General features: G+C 48.4%; 1 protein-coding gene across 1 annotated transcript in view; it reads left to right on the plus strand.

Annotated features, from left to right (window-relative positions):
* Positions 1-15,800, plus strand: part of bcl11aa (BAF chromatin remodeling complex subunit BCL11A a) — a 53,541-nt gene extending 37,741 nt beyond the window's left edge. The window contains exon 3 of the mRNA XM_036546957.1: positions 11,856-15,800. Within this exon, the coding sequence (XP_036402850.1) occupies positions 11,856-13,915 (2,060 nt within the window). The 3' untranslated portion in view covers positions 13,916-15,800. The remainder of the gene's footprint in view (positions 1-11,855) is intronic.
* The last annotated feature ends 5,476 nt before the right edge of the window (positions 15,801-21,276 follow it).

Consider the following 21,276-nt stretch of genomic DNA (forward strand, 5'->3'; position numbering starts at 1 on the left):
GTATGTGTATGTGAGCGTACAGTCAGTGCGTCCTCAGATCTTGCCTTTGTGTTTGGATTTGCATTCACAGCAGTTTTGCGTACGGACCGTGAGCTTGTGTGTAAATAGTTCTGTAATATTAATAATGGGTAACACGCGTGCTGTAACGGCAGACAGAGAGCCGCAGGCCTATACAGCGTGCTCCGTGCAAATGTCCGAAAGGAAAATCTATTCAAATTGAATAGCTTTGAAAATCCTAATGGAAATATGAATTGTTGAAGTTGAATGCAGCAGGGACGGGAAGGGTGAAAACGCTGAGTGAAGTGCAATTACGTGAGAGAAGACCGGCGCGGAGCCTCAGAACCCGCTTTGGTCCTCTAATTAAAATGGCTGAAAATGTTTTGACAGAGTCTAAAGCCGCGCTCCAGGCAACGCTCCCGAACCACGCGGAGCTCTCTCCCGCACTGATGCTGCGATACGCTTATGCAGAACGTGCTGTGAATTCCTCCTCTCTCTCTCTCTCTCTCTCTCTCTCTCTCTCTCTCTCTCTCTCTCTCTCTCTCTCTCTCTCTCTCTCTCTCTCTCTCTCTCTCTCTCTGTGTGTGTGTGTGAGTGTGTGAGTGTGAGAGAGAGAGCGAGACAGTGAGAGGGTGGGAGAGAGAGAGAGGGAGAGAGTCAGAGATGACTGGATTGTCATCTTGTCAGTTTTAGATGCAGAGTTGTTTCCTCGTCAAAACTCTGACCAGATCACGTCTGGGGAGATGATTATCGTTGTCTTCTCTGTCGTGCGCTCTCTGTAGACACGATGATTCAGTGGTCACTCACAGGATGCGCTCAGAGAGAGGGCCGGTCGCCTCTTTCGGGCTTTCCCTACACAACACCCCCGGCCCCCAAACCCCCCACACCCCTCCCCCCGCTCCCTGAGCAACAGGGCTCTGTATTAATCTCAGAAATGCCAGTCTCTGTCATGTGGAGCTCCTGCCATTTGGGGGCATGTATTATTTAGAGTTTCAGGAGTATGTTTTTGTCTTTTAATGAGCGTCAGTGCCTCTGTCTGATGAGATGATTGCTAATGTTGCAATTACATGAACTTTTTTGAGAATGAGTAAATGGGCTTGCGGTAGCAGTGGTGCTTATGCCTGTAGTACAGTGACATCCAGCACAACAGCTCCTTTTATTTTTTATTTTTTTAGGGTCTACCCATCAAGCGTATGCATTCCGAACAGTTCTGCAATTGTCCATATTTTTCCCACCCTATTAAGATGACAGTTCCAAAATGCTATTTTAGCCGTACCCTATTTACCCTATTAAAATGATTAAGGGCTTAAGTTTTTTCCCCTCCTCCTCGCGTCTCTCATCACCTCCTAGTCTCATACATAAATACATGAATCTTAACCTAATTAATTGATGCTCGAGGAACGGCAACCGTTTGCGCGGCGATTAATTAAGGTATTTATGAGTATGACTGTCACACTCAGCTCCCTGCCTTTCATGTCATCTCATGAAGCTGACATGTCCGGGAAACTGTGACATGAGCATCCCTTGTCATCATTCGTCACGGCGAGAAAGGGGGAACGAAAAAGAGAGAACGCACTGGTTAGCGTGCGCGCGTGTGCTTAACGGACCGTGCCTTCTGCTCGCTGCTCGGGCGCCTGCAGATGTCTCTCTTTATGCTCCGTGTTCCTCCCTCCCTGGAGTTTCTCCTCTGTAATCTATTTTTTTTTTTTACATTTGGGTTTTGGTTTTACTGCAGGCTGCAGTTGCCGCTGCAGACCCCGGCCTTTCCCAGCTGTGTGAGAGGAAACAAATGAATGGGAGAGGGACAGAAAGTCGCACGCACGGACGGTTATGTAACGGTTTTGGGCTTTTAATTTCAGTCGTAAACACGGTTTAGGAGACTCTGGCTGTATTATTAGAATTAGGTTTATGAGAGAAGGCGGAAGTATTTCCTTTCGGCTTGTGTCCGTCTGTCAGCGGGGGGAGCAGAGACAAGTCCTGCGTCCCCGTCAGTGAGAGATGCTGTGAGGCTCCGCAGTGCGGGGACGTTTCTGCACCGCGGGCCCCAGACAGGCCGGCCCTCTGCCTGCACACGGAGGGCCCTCTCTGGGGTGCGCTCCGAACAGGTGGGCCTTTGCCGCGCGTAGTGAGTGGAGGAATCGCTCTGTGGCAGACAGGGCGGTAATCTCTGACACCCTCACCCCGATGCTGCCATTGTTTGGGGGCGTGCACGCCGAATTACCCCTCTGTAGATACCATCTGTCTCAGCAAGCCCTTCTCACGGCCTGTCCCCACACGGACACTCCCACTGCTCCACACCACTCTGTGTCATCAGCAGTGTTAGTAAATGTGTCCTTTTAACACATGCTTTATTTAATGGTTAAAAAGCAGTGGGTTTCTAATTCCTTGTAAGTAACTGAATCATTGGTGATTCGCTCAGGTCACTGTTATTCCTTTTTAGATGGTTATGGTTTTTTTTTTGACAGTTGCACACAGCATATGAGAAGAGCAGGTGTAGCAGCCTGAGTGTGGCGGCTACGCGGTTCAGCATGGTGGAGTCTCCTTGCTGTAGTTAGACACAGTGACGTGGCGTTAGGAGTGTTAGTTCAGAGCGTGACGTTCAATGGCGTGAGAGTGATGGTGAACGTGTCCTTGTTGTCCTAGTGCTGACTCCTGTGACTCTTCCCAGACTGGGGGGGCTGGGGTGTTTTTGGAACAGGTCATACACACAACCAAATTTCATTAGTACACATTTTATTTAATATTAATTTATGAAGTGTTCTTGTCTGGCCACAGCACACTCCAGCCTGCTCCAGTCTGACTGGATTGCAGGCCTCGGTGACATCTGCCTGTCATGTGATCTCAGCGCCAGGGGACAGCGCAGAGTAGAGTCTATGACACAGCAGGGGCTCTAACAGAAGGTATTGATATTTCTCTGTCCGCTGTCACAGCGTCTTATTAGAGAGTGAGTGTGCCTGTATCGGGAGTCCCCCACCCCTCAAAAAACCCAGTTCTCTCGCTCATTGATAATCTGTGGTGTAACATCGTCATTAAAATCACTCACATTTGTGCCTTCACAAACCATCGCAGCACAATGTGAATCATTCACATTGTGTTGATGATGGCTGTGGAAGTTTTGGGTTTTGACCGTTATGTGGTGATACTTGTCTCTGTCAGCAGCCACAAAACCTCTTTTTGCTCATTAACTGCCTAATAACTCCACCCTAAGAGAGAACACCCCAGACAGAGAGGAGGGACCTTCCCAGCATGCTTCTGTATCATCAATGACAAGTCTCTTTAAATACAGTATCTACCAGCTATTTAATCAGTGATATAAAGCAACATTCTATCCTCTGCTCAATTACGGAAAAACATGTTATAAAATAACCAATCGGAGTTCAGTAAATTCATCCTGACGTTATTCGGCCCCACAGTGTACAGTACAGGTATTGTGGCTGGAGGCCGTGCTCGTTAGGTATTCCAGCCCTGGTTAATGCATGTATATTATTTTACTGGAGAGGAGATGGCTAACAGCCTCCTTCCCCTCAGTGAGATGTAATAAGAAAAGGGAGTCAGGTGTGTGTAAATCTGCCTTCCCTCGGTGCCGTGGGTCCAGGTATTGGCAGGATTACATGCGTGTTGGTGAGTGGGGATCCCAGCAGGACACAGCTCCCCTGCAGACTCTGCTTCCAGTTTCGGCAGATTGTGATTGACCCTGCTTAGCCCAGACATGATTGAGAATACAAAGTTAATTGTTCATACACAACCCCCCCCCCCCCCCCCCTTTTTTTTTGTTAACTGCCGTAGGTACCTTCTCTTTTCTCTCTCATTTTTTTTTTAAACCAAAGTTGCATCGTGGTGCATCACAGAACTAAAGGAGCCCTGGCCTGGGAATGTCTCCGTGCTCGGTGCTCAGCGGTGAATGTGCTGTTCTCACCGCGGGGCTGGATTTACCTGGGCGTGTGGGACTGAGTGCGGCCCCTGCGCTCGCTGCTTATCTGCTGCGTGGATGCGCCGCTGCCTGCACCCGCACACCCGCTAATGAAATGCGCCGCTATTTTTACCCGCTCCTGCTCTGTATGCAGGGTAAAAGCGGGGCCTGGATTTCACATCCCCTTTTATCTGGGGTTCAGGAAAGCGAGCGTGAGCGAGTGTGAAAGTCCGATTTTCGCCAGCACGTCCAGGTTAATTAGAGCCGCAGCTCTGCCCGGGAGCGGCCATCCTCACTTATCAAAACATCTCTTTCAAGTCCAGCGTTTTCCCCCCGCGGCACATGAAGCTTGCAGTCGATGGGCAGATTAGACGCCATTGTTTAGACATTAATATAAATTTCTGCTGGGAAAAAAAGCTCCTGTTTGCATTCTTCATCAGAATACTGGATAGGCTTCTTTTTTTTTCCACAAGACTTCCAGAGCTCGATTTTGTCTTGGGACGAGTGTTGGTCAAACAGGCCTTTGTGTGCGGCCAGTCAGTCGGCACACGGTGCAGAGTCTGGGGCAGGACAATGGGGAGAGTGTTCAGCGAGACCCCGGCAGCTGCGTCAGGACCGCTGTGGAGGGGAGACATGGGGAGAGAGGAGAACAGCGGCCAGACTTCCCCACTCTGGCCAATCAGGTCGCAGTGTCCACCCCAGCAGTGACCAGAGACCTACTACCAATAATAACAATTATACAATTATAGTTATTATATAACTGATACTGAGAAGAAATTAAGAGCTGAATGCTGCTAAGTTCCTTTATTTTGTGCAGACATGAATTACAAATTAATTTCACAAAACACGTCTCAGTATGTCTCAACATTCTACATCTCTGGAGAGATGCTGGAGTGGAAAATAAAAAATTAAGACAAAACAAAAAACTGTAAAAGGATGCTGATAAAGTAGTAGAATCATACTCCATGGTAGTGTGCTGTTCTCCCCCCCCCCTGCTCAGTAACCCTGTTAAAGTATTGTTCTCTCACCTCGATTACCGTTTGCTCCAAAGGCTGCAGAGACTGAACTGTCAAGGACAAAAGAAAGCGGACGAGCCCCACGCTCCGTGAGAGTGCGGACGGTTTGGGAAGGGGTAGGGGCGCGAAACTGAAAGGAGAGAGACCTGAGCAGCTGCTCGAATGTCTGTCGTGCACGGAGAGGAGCGTAGTTGTGTTGTTTGTGCTTTGGTTGGGTGTTTGGGGGCTCGGCGAGGTGGCAGAACAATGCGGGTGTGTGCGTGTCCACGGCGTGTGGGGCTGCCCGTGCCCCTGAATGTGGACGCTGCCTTTGTCTGCTGTTCCCATCGAGCCAGAACCCCGTACAGCTCTGATTAACCCTTCAATAACACTGCGCCACATGCTGCCCTGTGATACTCAACACACACACACACACACACACACACACACACACACACACACACACACACACATACACACACACACACACACACACACACACACACACACACACACACACACACACACACACACACACACACACACACCTGCACACACACCTGCACACAGCTATAAACATATTACAGCAATTTCATATATACCACTGTTTTGAGAAATAATTGCGGAATTAAACTGAATAAACTGAAAAAAGTTAACTTGAGATGATTTATCCTGTGGTGATTTAATTGCACATGGTATAAGTCCCAGCAGTAAATTCTGAACCTACCCGTGCTAGCTTACATAACTTGGTACTTTCTTAGTTATAACTTTTTGCTTTGTGAAATAATCTTTTGTTTGTCAGCATTCTGATAGGAGAGTATCTATTCATTGGATTGTGGGTTTCAAGTGAAATCTTAAAGTATATATACCTGGACTTTCAAGATACTATTCAAAGGACATCTTGGACTCTGGAAAAAAAGTCATTTACTTATCTTTATTTTAGTTATTTTATTTATAGTGTTTGTATATTTAGAGCTTGAAAGTGTATTCAGTTTTCTTTTGGGGTTAAAAGCAGTATTTGGAAAGTGAATCAGAGGGGATGGTTGGACATGCCACACCCTAATACTGTTCACTTTCACTCAGTATTATACAAGAGCTGCGTACATGGCTGGCCCGTGTGATTATTTCACCGGCGTAGGGAACCCTGCTGGGTGGTGGTGTGCGTGTTGTCAGCGTCGAGTTTATCAGTGGTGTTGTGCTGCTGTCGTCCTGAGCACCTGGTGCTGGAAGGCCTCTCCGACGATTCCCGCGCAAAGCTGGCAGGGTGTAGCGTACTCTCCGGATCTGCCTGGGATGCTTCCAGAGGACCTGGCCCCACAGCAGTTAGCCCCACGGACCGCTGCAGACATCACAACCGCCGTTCCCGCGACGCTGTCCAGCACCGACCTGCACTGGCGGAAAGTTGGCTTCGTAATTACGCGAGGATGTGTAAATCGGAGGCGGTTCGTGAATTCCCCCATATGCTTAAAGTGTCAAGCCTCAGATTATCCTTACATCTACCAAACTCCTGGCTTTGGGGGTGCCAGGAGACCGAATCACCGCGGAGAGGATGCTCCGCACCCCTCTCTCTGGCTCGTCTGTTCTCCAGTCTCACATATTAAACGGCTGTGAATCTGATCCCTGCTCCTGCTTTTAGTACAAATAAATTCCAGCATCCAGCATTCCCTTTCTCTGTGGAAGAAAAAAAAACCCAATTTGGATTATAAAAGGAGAGATTTTTTTGGCAGGAGTGTGCTTTAATTCCCCCACCCCACCTCCAATAAAAATCTTCCGAGCCTGAGAGCAGGTTATTGTGGTGCCTGTTCCGTCTCTGCGTCTTGCCATTAAAGCAGATTGTAGCAGTTTGTCAGCAGAAACCGAAATTTTCGCAAATCCAGCGTGGCGCGTGAACAGGGAACGTTTGTTTCAGCAAGCGCCGTGCCAGTCAATAATCCCTCCGCCCGCGTAAGGCTATCAATTATTGCTGCAATTATTTGTCTAGTTGGATATTTAAAATGTCATCTGAAAAAGATGATTACATATTCCGGAAGGCCTTGCCGTGTATAATCAAATGAACTGGGCCTAGTTAAATGTAGTGTTGTGGTAACTTGCCCTTCAGAGCTGTCTCATTCAGTGGTCAATCAAAACGCTGTGCATCACAAGCTCTTCTCATGCTGAAAGACACAAAACATGTCTCTGAGGGGAAAAAAGGATATTTGACATGTGAACAAACCAATTTTCTTCTTCCTGCCCCTTCTGAAAGAACTATGAAAACCTGACATATGAAACATACTTGAAAATACTGAAGCTCTGATGACTAATGAGTCGTACCTCTGTTTGAGGACACATCTGAAAAGACATGAAAACAAGAGACAGGAAGTGGCATTGTGTACCCGTAGTGCTATTGAAAATCTCCATAAATAACGTTTATTAACATTTAAAATATTAGTTATAATGTTTTCCCTAAAAAACCTATCCTATAATATCCATAGCTGTTTTATGTGAAGCCTTTACTGGACTATTGCAAGGAGAGACAGCAGGAAATATCCTTTGCATGATAATAGAAAAAATATATAGTAGGTTAAACCCTGTGCAGGTGGCAACAATTAACTGTAATTTTTGCAGATTGTAATGATCCATAATTTACCAACCAAAGATGGCCTTGGCAACAGCCCCCCCCCAGCTTTGAAAGAGTGCTTTCTGGCTCTGGTACAGCACAGGGCTTCAGCTGTCTGCCTTCACTGAGAGGTAGGGGCCAGTCGTGGGTGGCAGGGACAGGCGACAGGAATCACAGCTATTTCCCTGCGTTCTCTCAACCTGTTTCTCCTGAGTCGCTCACACACATACTCACACGTACACACACACACACATGGATACATACACACACACACACACACACACACACACACGGATACACACACACACACGGATACACACACACACGGATACACACACACACACACACATACATACTGCACACATGCAGACACATACACACACACACACACACACACACACACACACACACACACGCTCACGCATGCTCTCTCACGACTTCAGTGGGGCTCAGTCTGGGAGCATAGTTCTACATCTCACTTCTACTTAACACATTTAAGGCACTGCCATCTGCAAATCTCCTTTTGAAGCTGCAGTGTACAAAGCCATGACTAACTGTATTTTTTCCCTGGACCCAGCTGTAAATATTTATATATATAAACCACTTTTCCAGGACAATTGACCTGGTCCTAAATGATTGCTTCTTCCCATGGTTGCCTTTCTGACCATTTATCTGTCAGCTCGAGATGCTGAGCGCTGTATTAGTCTGTCGTGGTGTAAAAGGGCCAAATAAAATCACACAACAACAATAACAACAACAACAGCAGCAGCAGCAACACCACCAAAGGGATGGAGGGAGATGGAGGAGCCGGTCTCCGCAGCCGGGAGATCTCCAGAACTGCCCCCCCCCCTCCGTTTGTGTGCCTTAACAGGATTATCTCACAAAAGGCCTGTCTCTGTCCCTGCCTCGCTAATAAAGACCGCCAGAAAGAGCCGTCTCGCTGGTCCTTGTGAGGCCCTCAGAGATACCTCATTTCAAGGAAGAACCGGGGAGAGGCCACACCACTACCAGTCAGACCTTGGGAGTCTTGCTCCACCCGGTCTTTCTCTCAGGATGGGTTGAAAAGACAGGTCACCAGTGCCCCACTCCCGCACCCCTTCCCTTTTGCGTTTGTTTCAGATGTGTTTCCTGTGTCCATTTCTCGCCTGTTGTTGGGACTTTTGTGTCGATGAATGCACGTTTTTATGACCGTTTGACCCCTCCTTTTCCGAGCTGGAGCAAATTGCCATCGTAAAACCGCAAGGCGTTGGTCTAACGTTCTCTTTCAGTGGCACTAATTTGTGGAGTTCAGGCTGTCAGTCATTACTCAGTGATAAATATCCATTTCACTACTGCTGTGGTAAACTGCCAGGGTTTTTTTTTTTTTTTTTAAAGCTCTGCCTGAAATGAAACACTGAGGTCTGGGCATCTGACATGACTCTGTGCTCTCCCTGCATACCTGTGGAGGTAATGCAGTTTACAGCACTTTATTTAAAACGCTTTTCACTAGGAAATTTATCCGGTGTAATTAGCTCCTGTTTGTCTGTGGCTTTTGATGGGCTTCCGTGTATAACTGCGTAGATTGTTTGTTGTTTTTTTATTAATGCATTTTAATTTGTCTATGAGAGAGGTTTAAGTAAATGGAACAGAGCATATTCATGGATAATTCAGTGGGTTTTTTGTAATTTCCTGGTCCAGTGCTGTCATTTAAATATGGAACAAACATAATTTAAAATATGAACTCTGTCATCCCCTAAAAAAATTAAAATGTTGTCTCCCATGTAATGAAATAAATTGCTCAGAGAACATGCATTAATTTAGCATATTTTAAAATCTACATTTAAAGGCAAATTCTTCTATAGTTCAGGTTGACATTTTTTCGTCTTAGAGCCACAGGGTAATTGGTTTCCAGTAGCTCCCAGCTCACCTGTTGACAGGTTGCCTGGATGCTTCAGGTGGAATGATGCTGGTGTGTTTACTGTGTGAGGACTTTTCCCTATCTGTACCCTCACACACGGAACAACAGGAGAGATGGATCAGTGTGTCTGTGTGTGCGGGGGGGTCTGTGTGTGCGGGGGGGTCTGTGTGTGCGGGGGGGTCTGTGTGTGCGGGGGGGTCTGTGTGTGCGGGGGGGTCTGTGTGTGCGGGGGTCTGTGTGTGCGGGGTCTGTGTGCGGGGGTCTGTGTGTGCGGGGGTCTGTGTGTGCGGGGTCTGTGTGCGGGGGTCTGTGTGTGCGGGGGGGTCTGTGTGTGCGGGGGGGTCTGTGTGTGCGGGGGGGTCTGTGTGTGCGGGGGGGTCTGTGTGCGGGGGTCTGTGTGTGCGGGGGGGTCTGTGTGTGCGGGGGTCTGTGTGTGCGGGGGTCTGTGTGTGCGGGGTCTGTGTGCGGGGGGGTCTGTGTGTGCGGGGGGGTCTGTGTGTGCGGGGGGGTCTGTGTGTGCGGGGGGGTCTGTGTGTGCGGGGGGGTCTGTGTGCGGGGGTCTGTGTGTGCGGGGGGGTCTGTGTGTGCGGGGGGGTCTGTGTGTGCGGGGGTCTGTGTGCGGGGCTGGTTGCATCTCCTTTGATTAATGCAGAGGGGCCTTCATTTCCAGCCTGCTTTATAATCTTATCTTGTAAATGAGTTGGTGGGAAAGCTGGGTACATTTAATGAGATTACAGACGCATTGTGAAGCTAACCACGGGTCATTGTGGAAGTGCCATTGAAAGTCGATTATTGTTTTAAATGTTCTTTTGCTGCTGAAGACGCTGGAATTCTTCATTTTTCTTCAGTTCCAGCGTGTGACTTCAGTCAGAACACAGCTAGCCCTTGTGGTTCTTTTTTTTTTTTTTTTTGAGTACGTTTTTGTTTTTCCACAAAGGCACAACTAATTTAATAAACTGAAATGGCGAGCAGTGCTAAATTATTAAAAGGTCCTTGGACTAGTGGAGCACTAATTCGCTAAAAGCCATGGCTGGAAGGAAGGGGTCAGCTTCAGTTCCAGCTGTGGGCCTGAGTGAGGGGGAGAAATTCAGGCACTGGGCTGGGGAACAGCTTCTCCTCCACTGGACTACTCCTTCACAGCGCTCGCCAATTTGGATGACACCAGTGCTTAAGTCTCCATTCCTTGTGTGTACTGACATGTTTATTTCATACGTGGGATTTTCTATTTGCGTGAAAATAACATGTATACTAACATGACCATGTGACAGATTTTGTTTCGGATCACAGATGCATGGCTGTGAGTGCCTCTGTTTCAGTGAGGGGCTCAGTGGAGATGTGTTTTCGTGTGTTGCAGGCTGGAACGGGCTCTGAACAGGCCCTTCTGAGTGCGATCCTGTTTCTTTCATGGGGGGGGGGGGGGGGGTCTGTGATTGGCAGCACAGAGCTAAGCTAGGCCCCCGCGCAGCATGGCGCGGCTTGTGTTTGAACCCCTCCTCGTCCCTGTGGGCTTTGGCCCGCGGTGCTTTGCAGAGCGTGTTTTTAATAAGAGCTGCGTTTACAGCCATGTGATACTTTTATTAGTAAACAAGCCTGCGTGCCCGTGTGGGGGTGTTCCTCGGGGGGCGGGGGGGCTTCATGAATGATTAAACCCAAATCTGAGACACCTCACCCCACGGCAGTGTGGGTAATAAAGAGGTGCGAATGAGAGCCCAAATATGGGAGGCTGTGTTTCCTCTGGTCCTGTGTGTGTGTGTGTGAGTGTGTGTGTGTGAGTGTGTGTGTGTGTGAGTGTGTGTGAGTGTGTGTGTGAGTGTGTGTGTGTGTGAGTGTGTGCGTGTGTGTGTGTGTGCGTGTGTGTGTGTGTGTGTGTGTGTGTGTGTGTGTGTGTGCGTGTGTGTGTGTGTGCGTGTGTGTGTCTGTGTGTGTGTGTGTGTGTGTGTGTGTGTGTGTGTGTGTGTGTGTGTGTGTGTGTGTGTGTGAGTGTGAGTGTGAGTGTGAGTGTGAGTGTGAGTGTGAGTGTGAGTGTGAGTGTGAGTGTGAGTGTGAGTGTGAGTGTGAGTGTGAGTGTGAGTGTGAGTGTGAGTGTGAGTGTGTCTGTGTGAGTGTGTCTGTGTGAGTGTGTGTGTGTGTGTGTGTGTCTGTGTGTGTCTGTGTGTGTCTGTGTGTGTGTGTGCGCTGTACTCAGCGCCACTCCTTCTGACTGGATGTGCCCAGTCTGGTTGAGGAGCACAGGCAGGTCTCCTCTCCTACCTGTGGACAGGTGTTCTGAAGAATTACATTACATTACATTATTATCATTTAGCTGGATATTTACTGAGTACCTTGCCCAAGGGTACAGCAGCAGTACCCTGTGGGGATTCGAACCAGCAACCTTCCGGTTATGAGCCCTGCTGCTCTGATTGTGGCGGTTGTTCCTCCGGCGGCAGACTCAGCCTCTCTCCGTCTTTGTGTCTCCTGCAGGTAAAGATGAGCCAAGCAGCTACACTTGCACAACCTGCAAACAGCCATTCAGCAGCGCCTGGTTCCTGCTGCAGCACGCCCAGAACACCCACGGCTTCCGGATCTACCTGGAGAGCGAGCACGGCAGCCCGCTCACGCCCCGCGTGGCCGTCCCGGCGGGGATGGGCGCAGACTGCGCCTCCCAGCCGCCCCTGCACGGCCTGCACCTGCCCGACGGCAGCCCCTTCAACCTGCTGCGGATCCCGGGCTCGGCGTCGGTGCGGGACGGCCCGTCCCTCCGCGAGGGCCGCTTCCCCCCCACGCCCCCGCTCTTCAGCCCGCCCCCGCGCCACCACCTGGACCCCCACCGCATGGAGCACCTGAGCCCGGACGAGCTGGCCCTGGCCTCCCACCACCCGAGTGCCTTTGACAGGGTGCTGCGTCTCAACCCCCTGCCCCTGGACCCCCCCGCCATGGACTTCTCCCGGAGGCTGCGGGAGCTGGCGGGCAACACCTCAGGCTCCACGCCCCCGCTGTCCCCCAGCCGGCCCAGCCCCATGCAGCGGCTGCTGCAGCCCTTCCAGCCGGGGGGCAAGCCGGCCTTCCTGTCCACCCCTCCCCTCCCCGCCATGCAGTCGCCGTCCGGCTCGCAGCCCGCCGCCGGCAGCACGCAGCAGGCCACGCCCTCCAAGTCCAAGGCGTGCGAGTTCTGCGGGAAGTCCTTCAAGTTCCAGAGCAACCTGATCGTGCACCGGCGGAGCCACACCGGTGAGAAGCCCTACAAGTGCCACCTGTGCGACCATGCCTGCACCCAGGCCAGCAAGCTCAAGCGCCACATGAAGACCCACCTGCACAAGTCCTCGCCCATGACCGTCAAGTCGGACGACGGGCTGTCGACCGCCAGCTCGCCCGAGCCGGGCACCAGCGACCTGGTGGGCAGTGCCAGCAGCGCCCTCAAGTCCGTGGTGGCCAAGTTCAAGAGCGAGAACGACTGCATGATCCCGGAGAATGGCGAGGAGGAGGAGGAGGAGGAGGAAGAAGAGGAGGAAGAGGAGGAAGAGGAAGAGGAGGAGGGGGAAGAGGAGGAGCTGGAGAACGAGGGGGGAAGGGGTAACTACCACTTCAGCCTGAGCCTGGAGGCGGCACGGCATCACGAGAACAGCAGCGGGCGCGGGGGCGGGGGTGAGGACGGGATACCCCGCTCGCTGCCCGAGGTGATGCAGGGCATGGGCCTGGCCGCCAGCATGCAGCACTACAGCGAGGCCTTCCACCAACACAAGCGGGGCGTCCTGGGGTCGGACGGCGAGGTGCACCGGGAACTGTGCGGTGACGACGACTCGGTGCTGGAGTCGGACCGTGTTGAGGAGGGCTGCGGCTCGGCCGTCAACGGGCGGGGCTCGTCGCCCAGCGAGGCCGCCTCGGTCGGCCTGTCTAAGAAGCTGCTGCTGGGCAGCCCCACATCCCTCAGCCCCTTCTCCAAGCGCATCAAGATGGAGAAGGACTTCGACCTCCCCACCCCCACCATCCCCAACACGGAGAACGTGTACTCCCAGTGGCTGGCCGGCTACGCCGCCTCCCGCCAGCTCAAGGACCCCTTTCTGAATTTCGGAGATTCCAGACAATCGCCTTTCGCCTCGTCCTCGGAGCACTCCTCGGAGAACGGCAGCCTGCGCTTCTCCACGCCTCCCGGCGAGCTGGACGGGGGCGTGTCGGGGCGCAGCGGCACGGGCAGCGGGGGCAGCACTCCCCACCTGGGCGGGCCCGGCCGGCCCAGCTCCAAGGACGGCCGCCGCAGCGACACCTGCGAGTTCTGCGGCAAGGTGTTCAAAAACTGCAGCAACCTGACGGTGCACCGCCGCAGCCACACGGGCGAGAGGCCGTACAAATGCGAGCTGTGCAACTACGCCTGCGCACAGAGCAGCAAACTCACCCGGCACATGAAGACGCACGGCCAGGTGGGCAAGGACGTTTACAAATGTGAAATCTGTCAGATGCCTTTTAGCGTGTACAGCACCCTGGAGAAACACATGAAAAAATGGCACAGTGACCGCGCCTTGAGTAACGACATTAAAACGGAGTAGAGTCCGGCCCACGAACAGTTACCCCCCCCTGTAGATTTTTCCCCCCGTTTCACTAGTCCGATGGAAGCTAAGACGGCGTGCTTGGCGCCAGCACACTCGATTCCTTTTACCGTTGAATGCATGATCTGTATCGGGGCAATACTATTGCATTGACGCAAACTTCGAGCCTTTCTCTTGTGCAATAATTTACATGTTGTGTACTTTTCTTTTTTTTCTTTTCTTTTTTTTTATAATTAGACAGCATGCATGGTATGTTTTGGCTAATTTTAAAAAGAAATTGTCCCTGGTTGGTTAGTTGTTGAGTAAATGTGTTGCTGTTTTCTCGTTATGTTTTATTTAAAAAAAAAAAAAGAAAAAGAAAAAAACATTGACCATGCTGCATACATTCTGTAAAACATATCATGTACAGTTTTGTGTTAAAACATGGAGGAAAACAGTCTATCGCTTAACCCTCTATGGACGAGCTGGGAATCGCACTTAAAACTGATCTTTCAAAAAGATTTTCTGTCTACATGGGGTTAAAAATATCAATTGGCTCAATTACTAAAAAAAAAAAAAACAGTGACAGCCTTTGAATTTCTTAAAAGAAAGAAGTCGTTAAAATTTGAATTTGTACTATCATTTGGTAAAACAAAAGAAGAGTGCCTTGGATATCTTGAAACATTGGTTAATCTTCCTATTTGCTATAAGCTTGGAGTCTCCGCCAGATACTGGAATTGGATCTAATCGATCCACACAAGGTTCTTGCATCAAGTACCTGACTGCTACAGTCAACTGTGACTTAAGAAAAAGGATAATATTGAGAGAAAAAAAACAAAGGAAATTTCTAGTTAATCATCATTTAGCTACCTATTATTTGTGTATCTTTAAATTGCAGCTGTTTACTTGCCCGGTACGTGCTGTATTGTGTGGTATTTACCTTTTTTTAGGTTTTGTTTTTTTGTGGTACTATATACAGTGGTACTAAACGTTAATCCACAATCTTAAGCTCTTGTAACTTTTATTTCGTTTTTATGGTTGTATAGGTTTTACTAGTTATGAGTAGCACAAAAACTATGTTACTGCTTGGGCCTTCAGAGTAAGGTCCAGGCAGTAGTGAAGACTATGGCACTTGAAACCCAGAGGGCATTTGAATCCAGACAAGCTAAAAAGAGAGAGAGAGATCTGGAGTGGGAGAGTGTGGAGGAAGAGGGGTGTCTGTAAGACTTCATCTGTACAAAAGCATCGTAACATATTTTTACTTGCCGGTGATGATTAACTATGAATTGCCTATATTCCAGAAAGAATTTAAATCCTCAAAATTTTATTTACACAAGCTGCAGATACCTAAGCCTGTGTTCCTAAAAGGAAAGAAATGGGAAATGAAATAAGAGGAAAAAAAAAAAAAAGACAAAGTAACAAGTGATTTTTAATTTCTCATACACTGTGTGCTATTTGTGTTGACATGACAGGAGACTTCTTTTCATTGTTGAGTTACAGCATCAGCCCCAACTGATAGCACTTGCCAGTCTGCCTACTGCTCGCCGTCTGTTTCTCGAGGCAGAGGTACCGTGGTTGAGTTGAGAACGAGACTGCTCGTATATAGGACAAAAGAAGTGCACTGTTCAATTTTCCCAGTTTACAGGTATACACTTAAGGGAAAAGTTGCTGTAATGCTGACGAGAGGATATGGTGTTGTCGTTTAGCATAGAGAGTGAGAGAACTTTTCCAGCCAATTCCTCCCCCAGAAAGCCGAACCGTTCGGACATCTGTTGTGATTTGGGCGTAGGCTTCCCTGTGAGAGAATGAACGATTGAAACTTGCTGCTTACACTGCAAGAATTTTTTTGTACAATTTTTTTTAAATATAAATATTAAAAATGACTTTTTTAAATAACACTTCTTTATCTTTAGGGGGAACAGTATTTAAGTTTGTTGTTGTTTCTCTTTCCTCTCTTGTCTTGGTGATGTTCAAGACCCGATCACGATATATATATATATAAATATATATATAAAATGGAAAAAAAATCTGTGATGAATTTTTTTTTGCCTTGGCAATTCACAGCTCTTCAGGTCGAATAAAACTTGCATTGGGGAAAGGTTTAAGATTATATATAAATATATAATAGAGAACTTAAATATAGGAAAATGCACACTCATGTCGATTCCTATGCTAAAACACATTTATGGTCTACTTTTTTCTGTATTTCTAGAATGGTATTTGAATTAAATGTTCACCTAGTGTAGGCACTATAGTATTTATATTGAGGCTTGTATTTTTAACTGTTGCTTGTTCTCTTAAAAAGGTATCAATGTACCTTTTTTTGGTAGTGGAAAAAAAAAACAAGACAAGCTGCCACGGTATATTTTTTTAATTTGGCAGGATAATATAGTGCGAATTATTTGTATGTTTAAAAAAAAAATTAAAATTAAAATAAAAAAATGTGGCATTGTATTGGTGAGGCCATATAATGGCCTCATCTTCAAGGAGTCCTTTCAGAATGTCCACAATAGCTGAAACAGGTGGTTGTACATATCTTTTTTTTCCTTTGTTTTTTTCCTCTGCTGCCATTCTGTCCGCAGTAATGCAAGCTGATGTCGGGTTGTTCTGTTGTGCGCTTTCCTGTCCTTCCCTCCTGTCACCTGACTACATTCCAGCATCGTACTGAAAGCAACCTTCATATGCAGTAAATAAATAAGTAAATAAATGAATTAAAAAAAGAATCAATGTTTTGCAGGTTTTTTTTTCATTGCCAAATAATAAATGGTGCTTTATATTTAGATTGGGAAGAATTTCATATGCAAAGCATATTTAAAAATGAAATGGAAATAATGGAAAAGCCCGCTTGAGTTGATACTTTTTTGTAAATGGCAATGCGGAATATTTTGTTATCAGCCTTTTCTATTCCTGTTCTGAAAGCTGTTTGTTGTAACTTGAACTTGAACTTTGTCTTTTACAATGGGAGTCTATTTATTACTTACGTGCGCTGTTCAAAACGGAGGCACAGAAATTGATTTTTTTTTTTTGGTTTTCTTTTTAATTTTGGTTATTATTGTTTTCCTTTTTTAAAAAAGAATGACCAAAGGTCATTGACAACCTAGCTATTTTGTTGTATTTGTTTCTGGTCTCTGTTGAGTTCTATTGGAGATACCACTGTCTGTGTTTTCTGGCAGTTGTCTGCATTATCCTGTTCACACCCATTTTGTCCCTTTATTGAAAAAAAAACAAAACAATTAATAAAAAATTCAAAGTACATTTGTGTTCGGTGGCTGTAGATTTCTGTGGAGGAGCTGGCTGTGGGGTCAGAGGTCACAGGAGAACAGGCATGGGAACTGGGACACTGCATTTGCAGGTCAGTGTTGGCTCACACATACCTCTCATAACCAGAGGGCACACACACCCGGCATACACAAGGGGGAAGTGAGGACTGAGGCAATTCCTCTGCTGTTTGTCTCAGGAGCTGGTCACGTCTGCATCCTTGTTTGTGTCCACTCCCATGATTCCTTGCTGTGAGGGCGATCGGTCCCGGTGTCACACTTGCAGTCACTAAACTTTTTCACTCCCCCACGCCTTGCTTTTCTCAGCCTGTCGGGAAGGGCTGGGTCTGGTTCTGATACAGTTCTCAGCAGGTCATGTGACACCTTTACAGTGGAAAAGTCGGGGTTTCCACGCTAGCAGTTACAGTGGAAAAGTCGGGGTTTCAGCGCTGGCAGTTACAGTGGAAAAGTCAGAGGTTTCAGCTCTGGCAGTTACAGTGGAAAAGTCGGGGTTTCAGCTCTGGCAGTTACAGTGGAAAAGTCAGGGTTTCAGCGCTGGCAGTTACAGTGGAAAAGTCAGGGGTTTCAGCTCTGGCAGTTACAGTGGAAAAGTCGGGGTTTCAGCGCTGGCAGTTACAGTGGAAAAGTCAGGGGTTTCAGCTCTGGCAGTTACAGTGGAAAAGTCAGTTACAGTGGAAAAGTCAGGGGTTTCAGCTCTGGCAGTTACAGTGGAAAAGTCAGGGGTTTCAGCGCTGGCAGTTACAGTGGAAAAGTCAGGGGTTTCAGCTCTGGCAGTTACAGTGGAAAAGTCAGGGGTTTCAGCGCTGGCAGTTACAGTGGAAAAGTCAGGGGTTTCAGCTCTGGCAGTTACGGTGGAACAGTCAGGGGTTTCAGCTCTGGCAGTTACAGTGGAAAAGTCAGGGTTTCAGCTCTGGCAGTTACAGTGGAAAAGTCAGGGTTTCAGCTCTGGCAGTTACAGTGGAAAAGTCAGGGTTTCAGCTCTGGCAGTTACGGTGGTACATACAGAAGAAGTAGCAGTGTTTGTTCTGCATGAGTGGATGTACTGTTTGTCCTTCTGTCACAGAGCCTGCATTATTTGTTCTGAGGTTTTATGAGATCTCTCTCATGTCAATGTACACATGTTCAAGTAGATGAATTTTTGGGTATGAATCTGACTGTCCTTTTACATATTTTACTAAATGAAAGCAGCATATCTTTGATGGATTCTGCCTTCAGACGAGTTACCTACTTTCAGTGAGACTATGGGTTTGTGTTCCTCTCCATCTCTCTAGTGGTGTTCTGTCTTCTTTAAAATCATAGAAAGCGCCTAAACAAGAAACGCCATTTTACCACAATTGACAGAAATGACTATGTTCTGACCATCTGGAGGTACTGAGAAAGATGGCACAGGTGGCTCATACCTGTGAGCAGAGCTCGTCTATGATGAAGGGGCTGTGTACATATCAGTGAGCATTGCCAGCTTTGATGCTCACCAAATTTTCTATGGACTGGAACTATAATGGACAATGACAATGACGGTTGTGGCCCCCTCCGAGCAATGCATCAGGGGAGTGCAGCTAAAGATTAGTCTCTGCTACCTGCATAATGTGGGGAAAAATTTAAATATTTTCTACTCAATCTATCTGTAATGATGTGATTTTGTTCTCGACAGGTGAATGAGAGCTGGGCTTCCTTTGCAGCTGTGTGAAAACCTAAACTTTTTTAAAAAACAAAACTTTATATTTAGCCCTCATTTTAAATTTTTTTTTATGTACACACAACGGTTGCAGTTAACAATGCGACGCGGCATGGGTGAGGCGCAGTGGGAAGGCAAAACAAAACGGGTCGCATTTTTCTCACAGTGTGATAAATTCATTGTGTTATAAACCCACCAACCATTAAAGCCTTTTCAGGTTTACTACCGTTCCAGAAACACATTTATATGAAAAGCCCCAATGTGTTTGGCACCGTTATAAAAATCTATACAGGCCTGACCTACTGTCTCAGTAAATGCATGGATTTTTTACCCCCCCCCCCCCCCCCCACATGGTTTTCTGTTGAAACATTTTTTGATAACTTCAAAAATTTAAGGTCACACAATATAATGCTCAGGTCCTTTTTAAGAGGCGATTTGAGGAAGCCATATTAAGGGGCCATCTTGGATTCTGCTCTTTATGGTCCACATTACCTGTTTTGCTCTACAGCAAAGGCAAGGACATTTCTATTCGCCAGAGCTTCACTCAACAGGAAGGAGATGCAGATAAAATCTCAAACCGTGCATCTGTTGCATGCTGAGGAGTGTTTTCCCGGGCTAGAATGGATCCACCCTGAGTTTGCACTGTACGCATGGATTTGTGAGTCAGCTTGTTTTGTTCATGTGACTTGGTTACAGCACGCTGCGATGCCAGCAATTTGTTGTGCAAATCAGAAACCCCAGAGTGAAACAGTAGCAAGCCCCGATAGATGTGCTGCATAGTTTCCTACAGAATTTGATCCTGTGAGTGACATATGCTGACTTATTTGTACTGAAGCTCTGTACTGTCCCAGTCATGATGTGTAATGCAGTGCTGATGTAGCTGTAATGACTGATGCGTGCAGAGTTTTTCGAAGAGGTGTAGGAACCGGGAGGAGTTGGTGCAGGTGAGCACAGGGTGTAACTGAGCGTGCTGCAGAGAGAGGAGTTGGGGGGGGGGGGGGGAGCTCACACTGTGGGGGACTTCACGGTGTGCCAGTTTTGGAGCTGGTCTCCACGTTGGTGCTGTGCCTTGATAGTGGCGAGATCTCAACGACGTGAGCTGGCTGCACCGTGTGATTGGTGCTGGTGGTGTGAAGGTGATTAGGTGCACACATGGTGGCAGCCCCCCCCATTGGGCCAGGTCAGTGCCATCCTGCGGCCATCACCTGGCGCACTTGCCCATCTGTGTTTACCTGACCCCAGCTGACCCCTGGCCACAGACTCAGGGCCGGGCCCGCTCCACGCCGCCACTCCACCCCTGACCCCCCCACTCCCTGATCCTGGCGAGACGGCTTCACCTCGGCCGTCCGCTGTATCACCTCTAATTAGGCCATCCTCCTTTACAGCTCACATCTCATTACCAGGAGCGTGCCGCTTGACCCCTGCCGTCCTGCGGCGAAACTCGTGCTCTCAGCCGGTCTCTGACGAGGCCGCTGCCGTCGCGGTGTCGTTACAAACGGACAGCGGGTCTCTGAAGGGTCCTCTGAAGCCCTTAACCCGTCTGCAAGCCCTCTGAGGTTGCAGTTATTTGCTATGTTCTGCAGTTGTGATGGATTGATAGGTAGGTGCAGCCGTGTATGCTTAATGATTAGATCTGCGTGGGGGTTATGTGTCTGAGGCAGTGTGAAAGTCCTTACAGAGCACTGATAAATGCCGTTGGTGTGCACTGCTGCGCTCTTTAGGGTTTGTTATCAGAGGACGGTTACAAAGCCCTCGAGTCAGGCTGAGCGAGAGGACCTGCGTTCTTGGACCTCAACATCCTGTTTGGGGCACTTCGCCCTCATTCTCACCTCTTCGATGACCATCACAGTTTCGACGACCACCAGAGCTTCCTGTGCGCGTCAAACAAACCTCTTCAGGAGCCGAGTGTTGCGATGCATTATCACTGACACGTTTTTTTTCTTCTGCAATGCAAAAAAAAAAGAAATGGCAAAGCACGCTATGAAGGCCAAAAGCAGAAGACTGTGTGTTGTGCAAGCATAAAGTGACGGCCGCAGTGACATCCTCGGGCAGCGCTTGCTGGAGACGTTAACATGCTCGGCTGGGCCACAGAGGCTGGAGATCAGGCCGGAATTTGAGTCGTCAGGCGAGGCAGGTGGAAGTTCACCACCTTATCAGCGGCGCTGGCCTTGCCTGGTCATCTGCGTGTCTTTATCGTAAATCCCTCTTCTCCTTCTTCCTCTCATTTTTTGCGAGGGTGGCGTGACAGCGTAATCTGTGGCCTTGTCCTGGCCTGCGCTGTTTGCTGAGCAGGGGGAAGGTTAAAGTCTATAGATAGACAAGGAGGCTGGAATGTAAGGTGTGGACAGCCCAGATAAAGTTGAGTCCGTGTGAGCAGGGGTAGGGTGCAAGGGGGGGTGTTGGGAGGCGTGGGGGGGGTGTGCGCTGCC

The sequence above is a fragment of the Megalops cyprinoides genome, chromosome 15 (assembly GCF_013368585.1).
Source record: "Megalops cyprinoides isolate fMegCyp1 chromosome 15, fMegCyp1.pri, whole genome shotgun sequence".
In the NCBI taxonomy this organism is placed as follows: Eukaryota; Metazoa; Chordata; class Actinopteri; order Elopiformes; family Megalopidae; genus Megalops; species Megalops cyprinoides.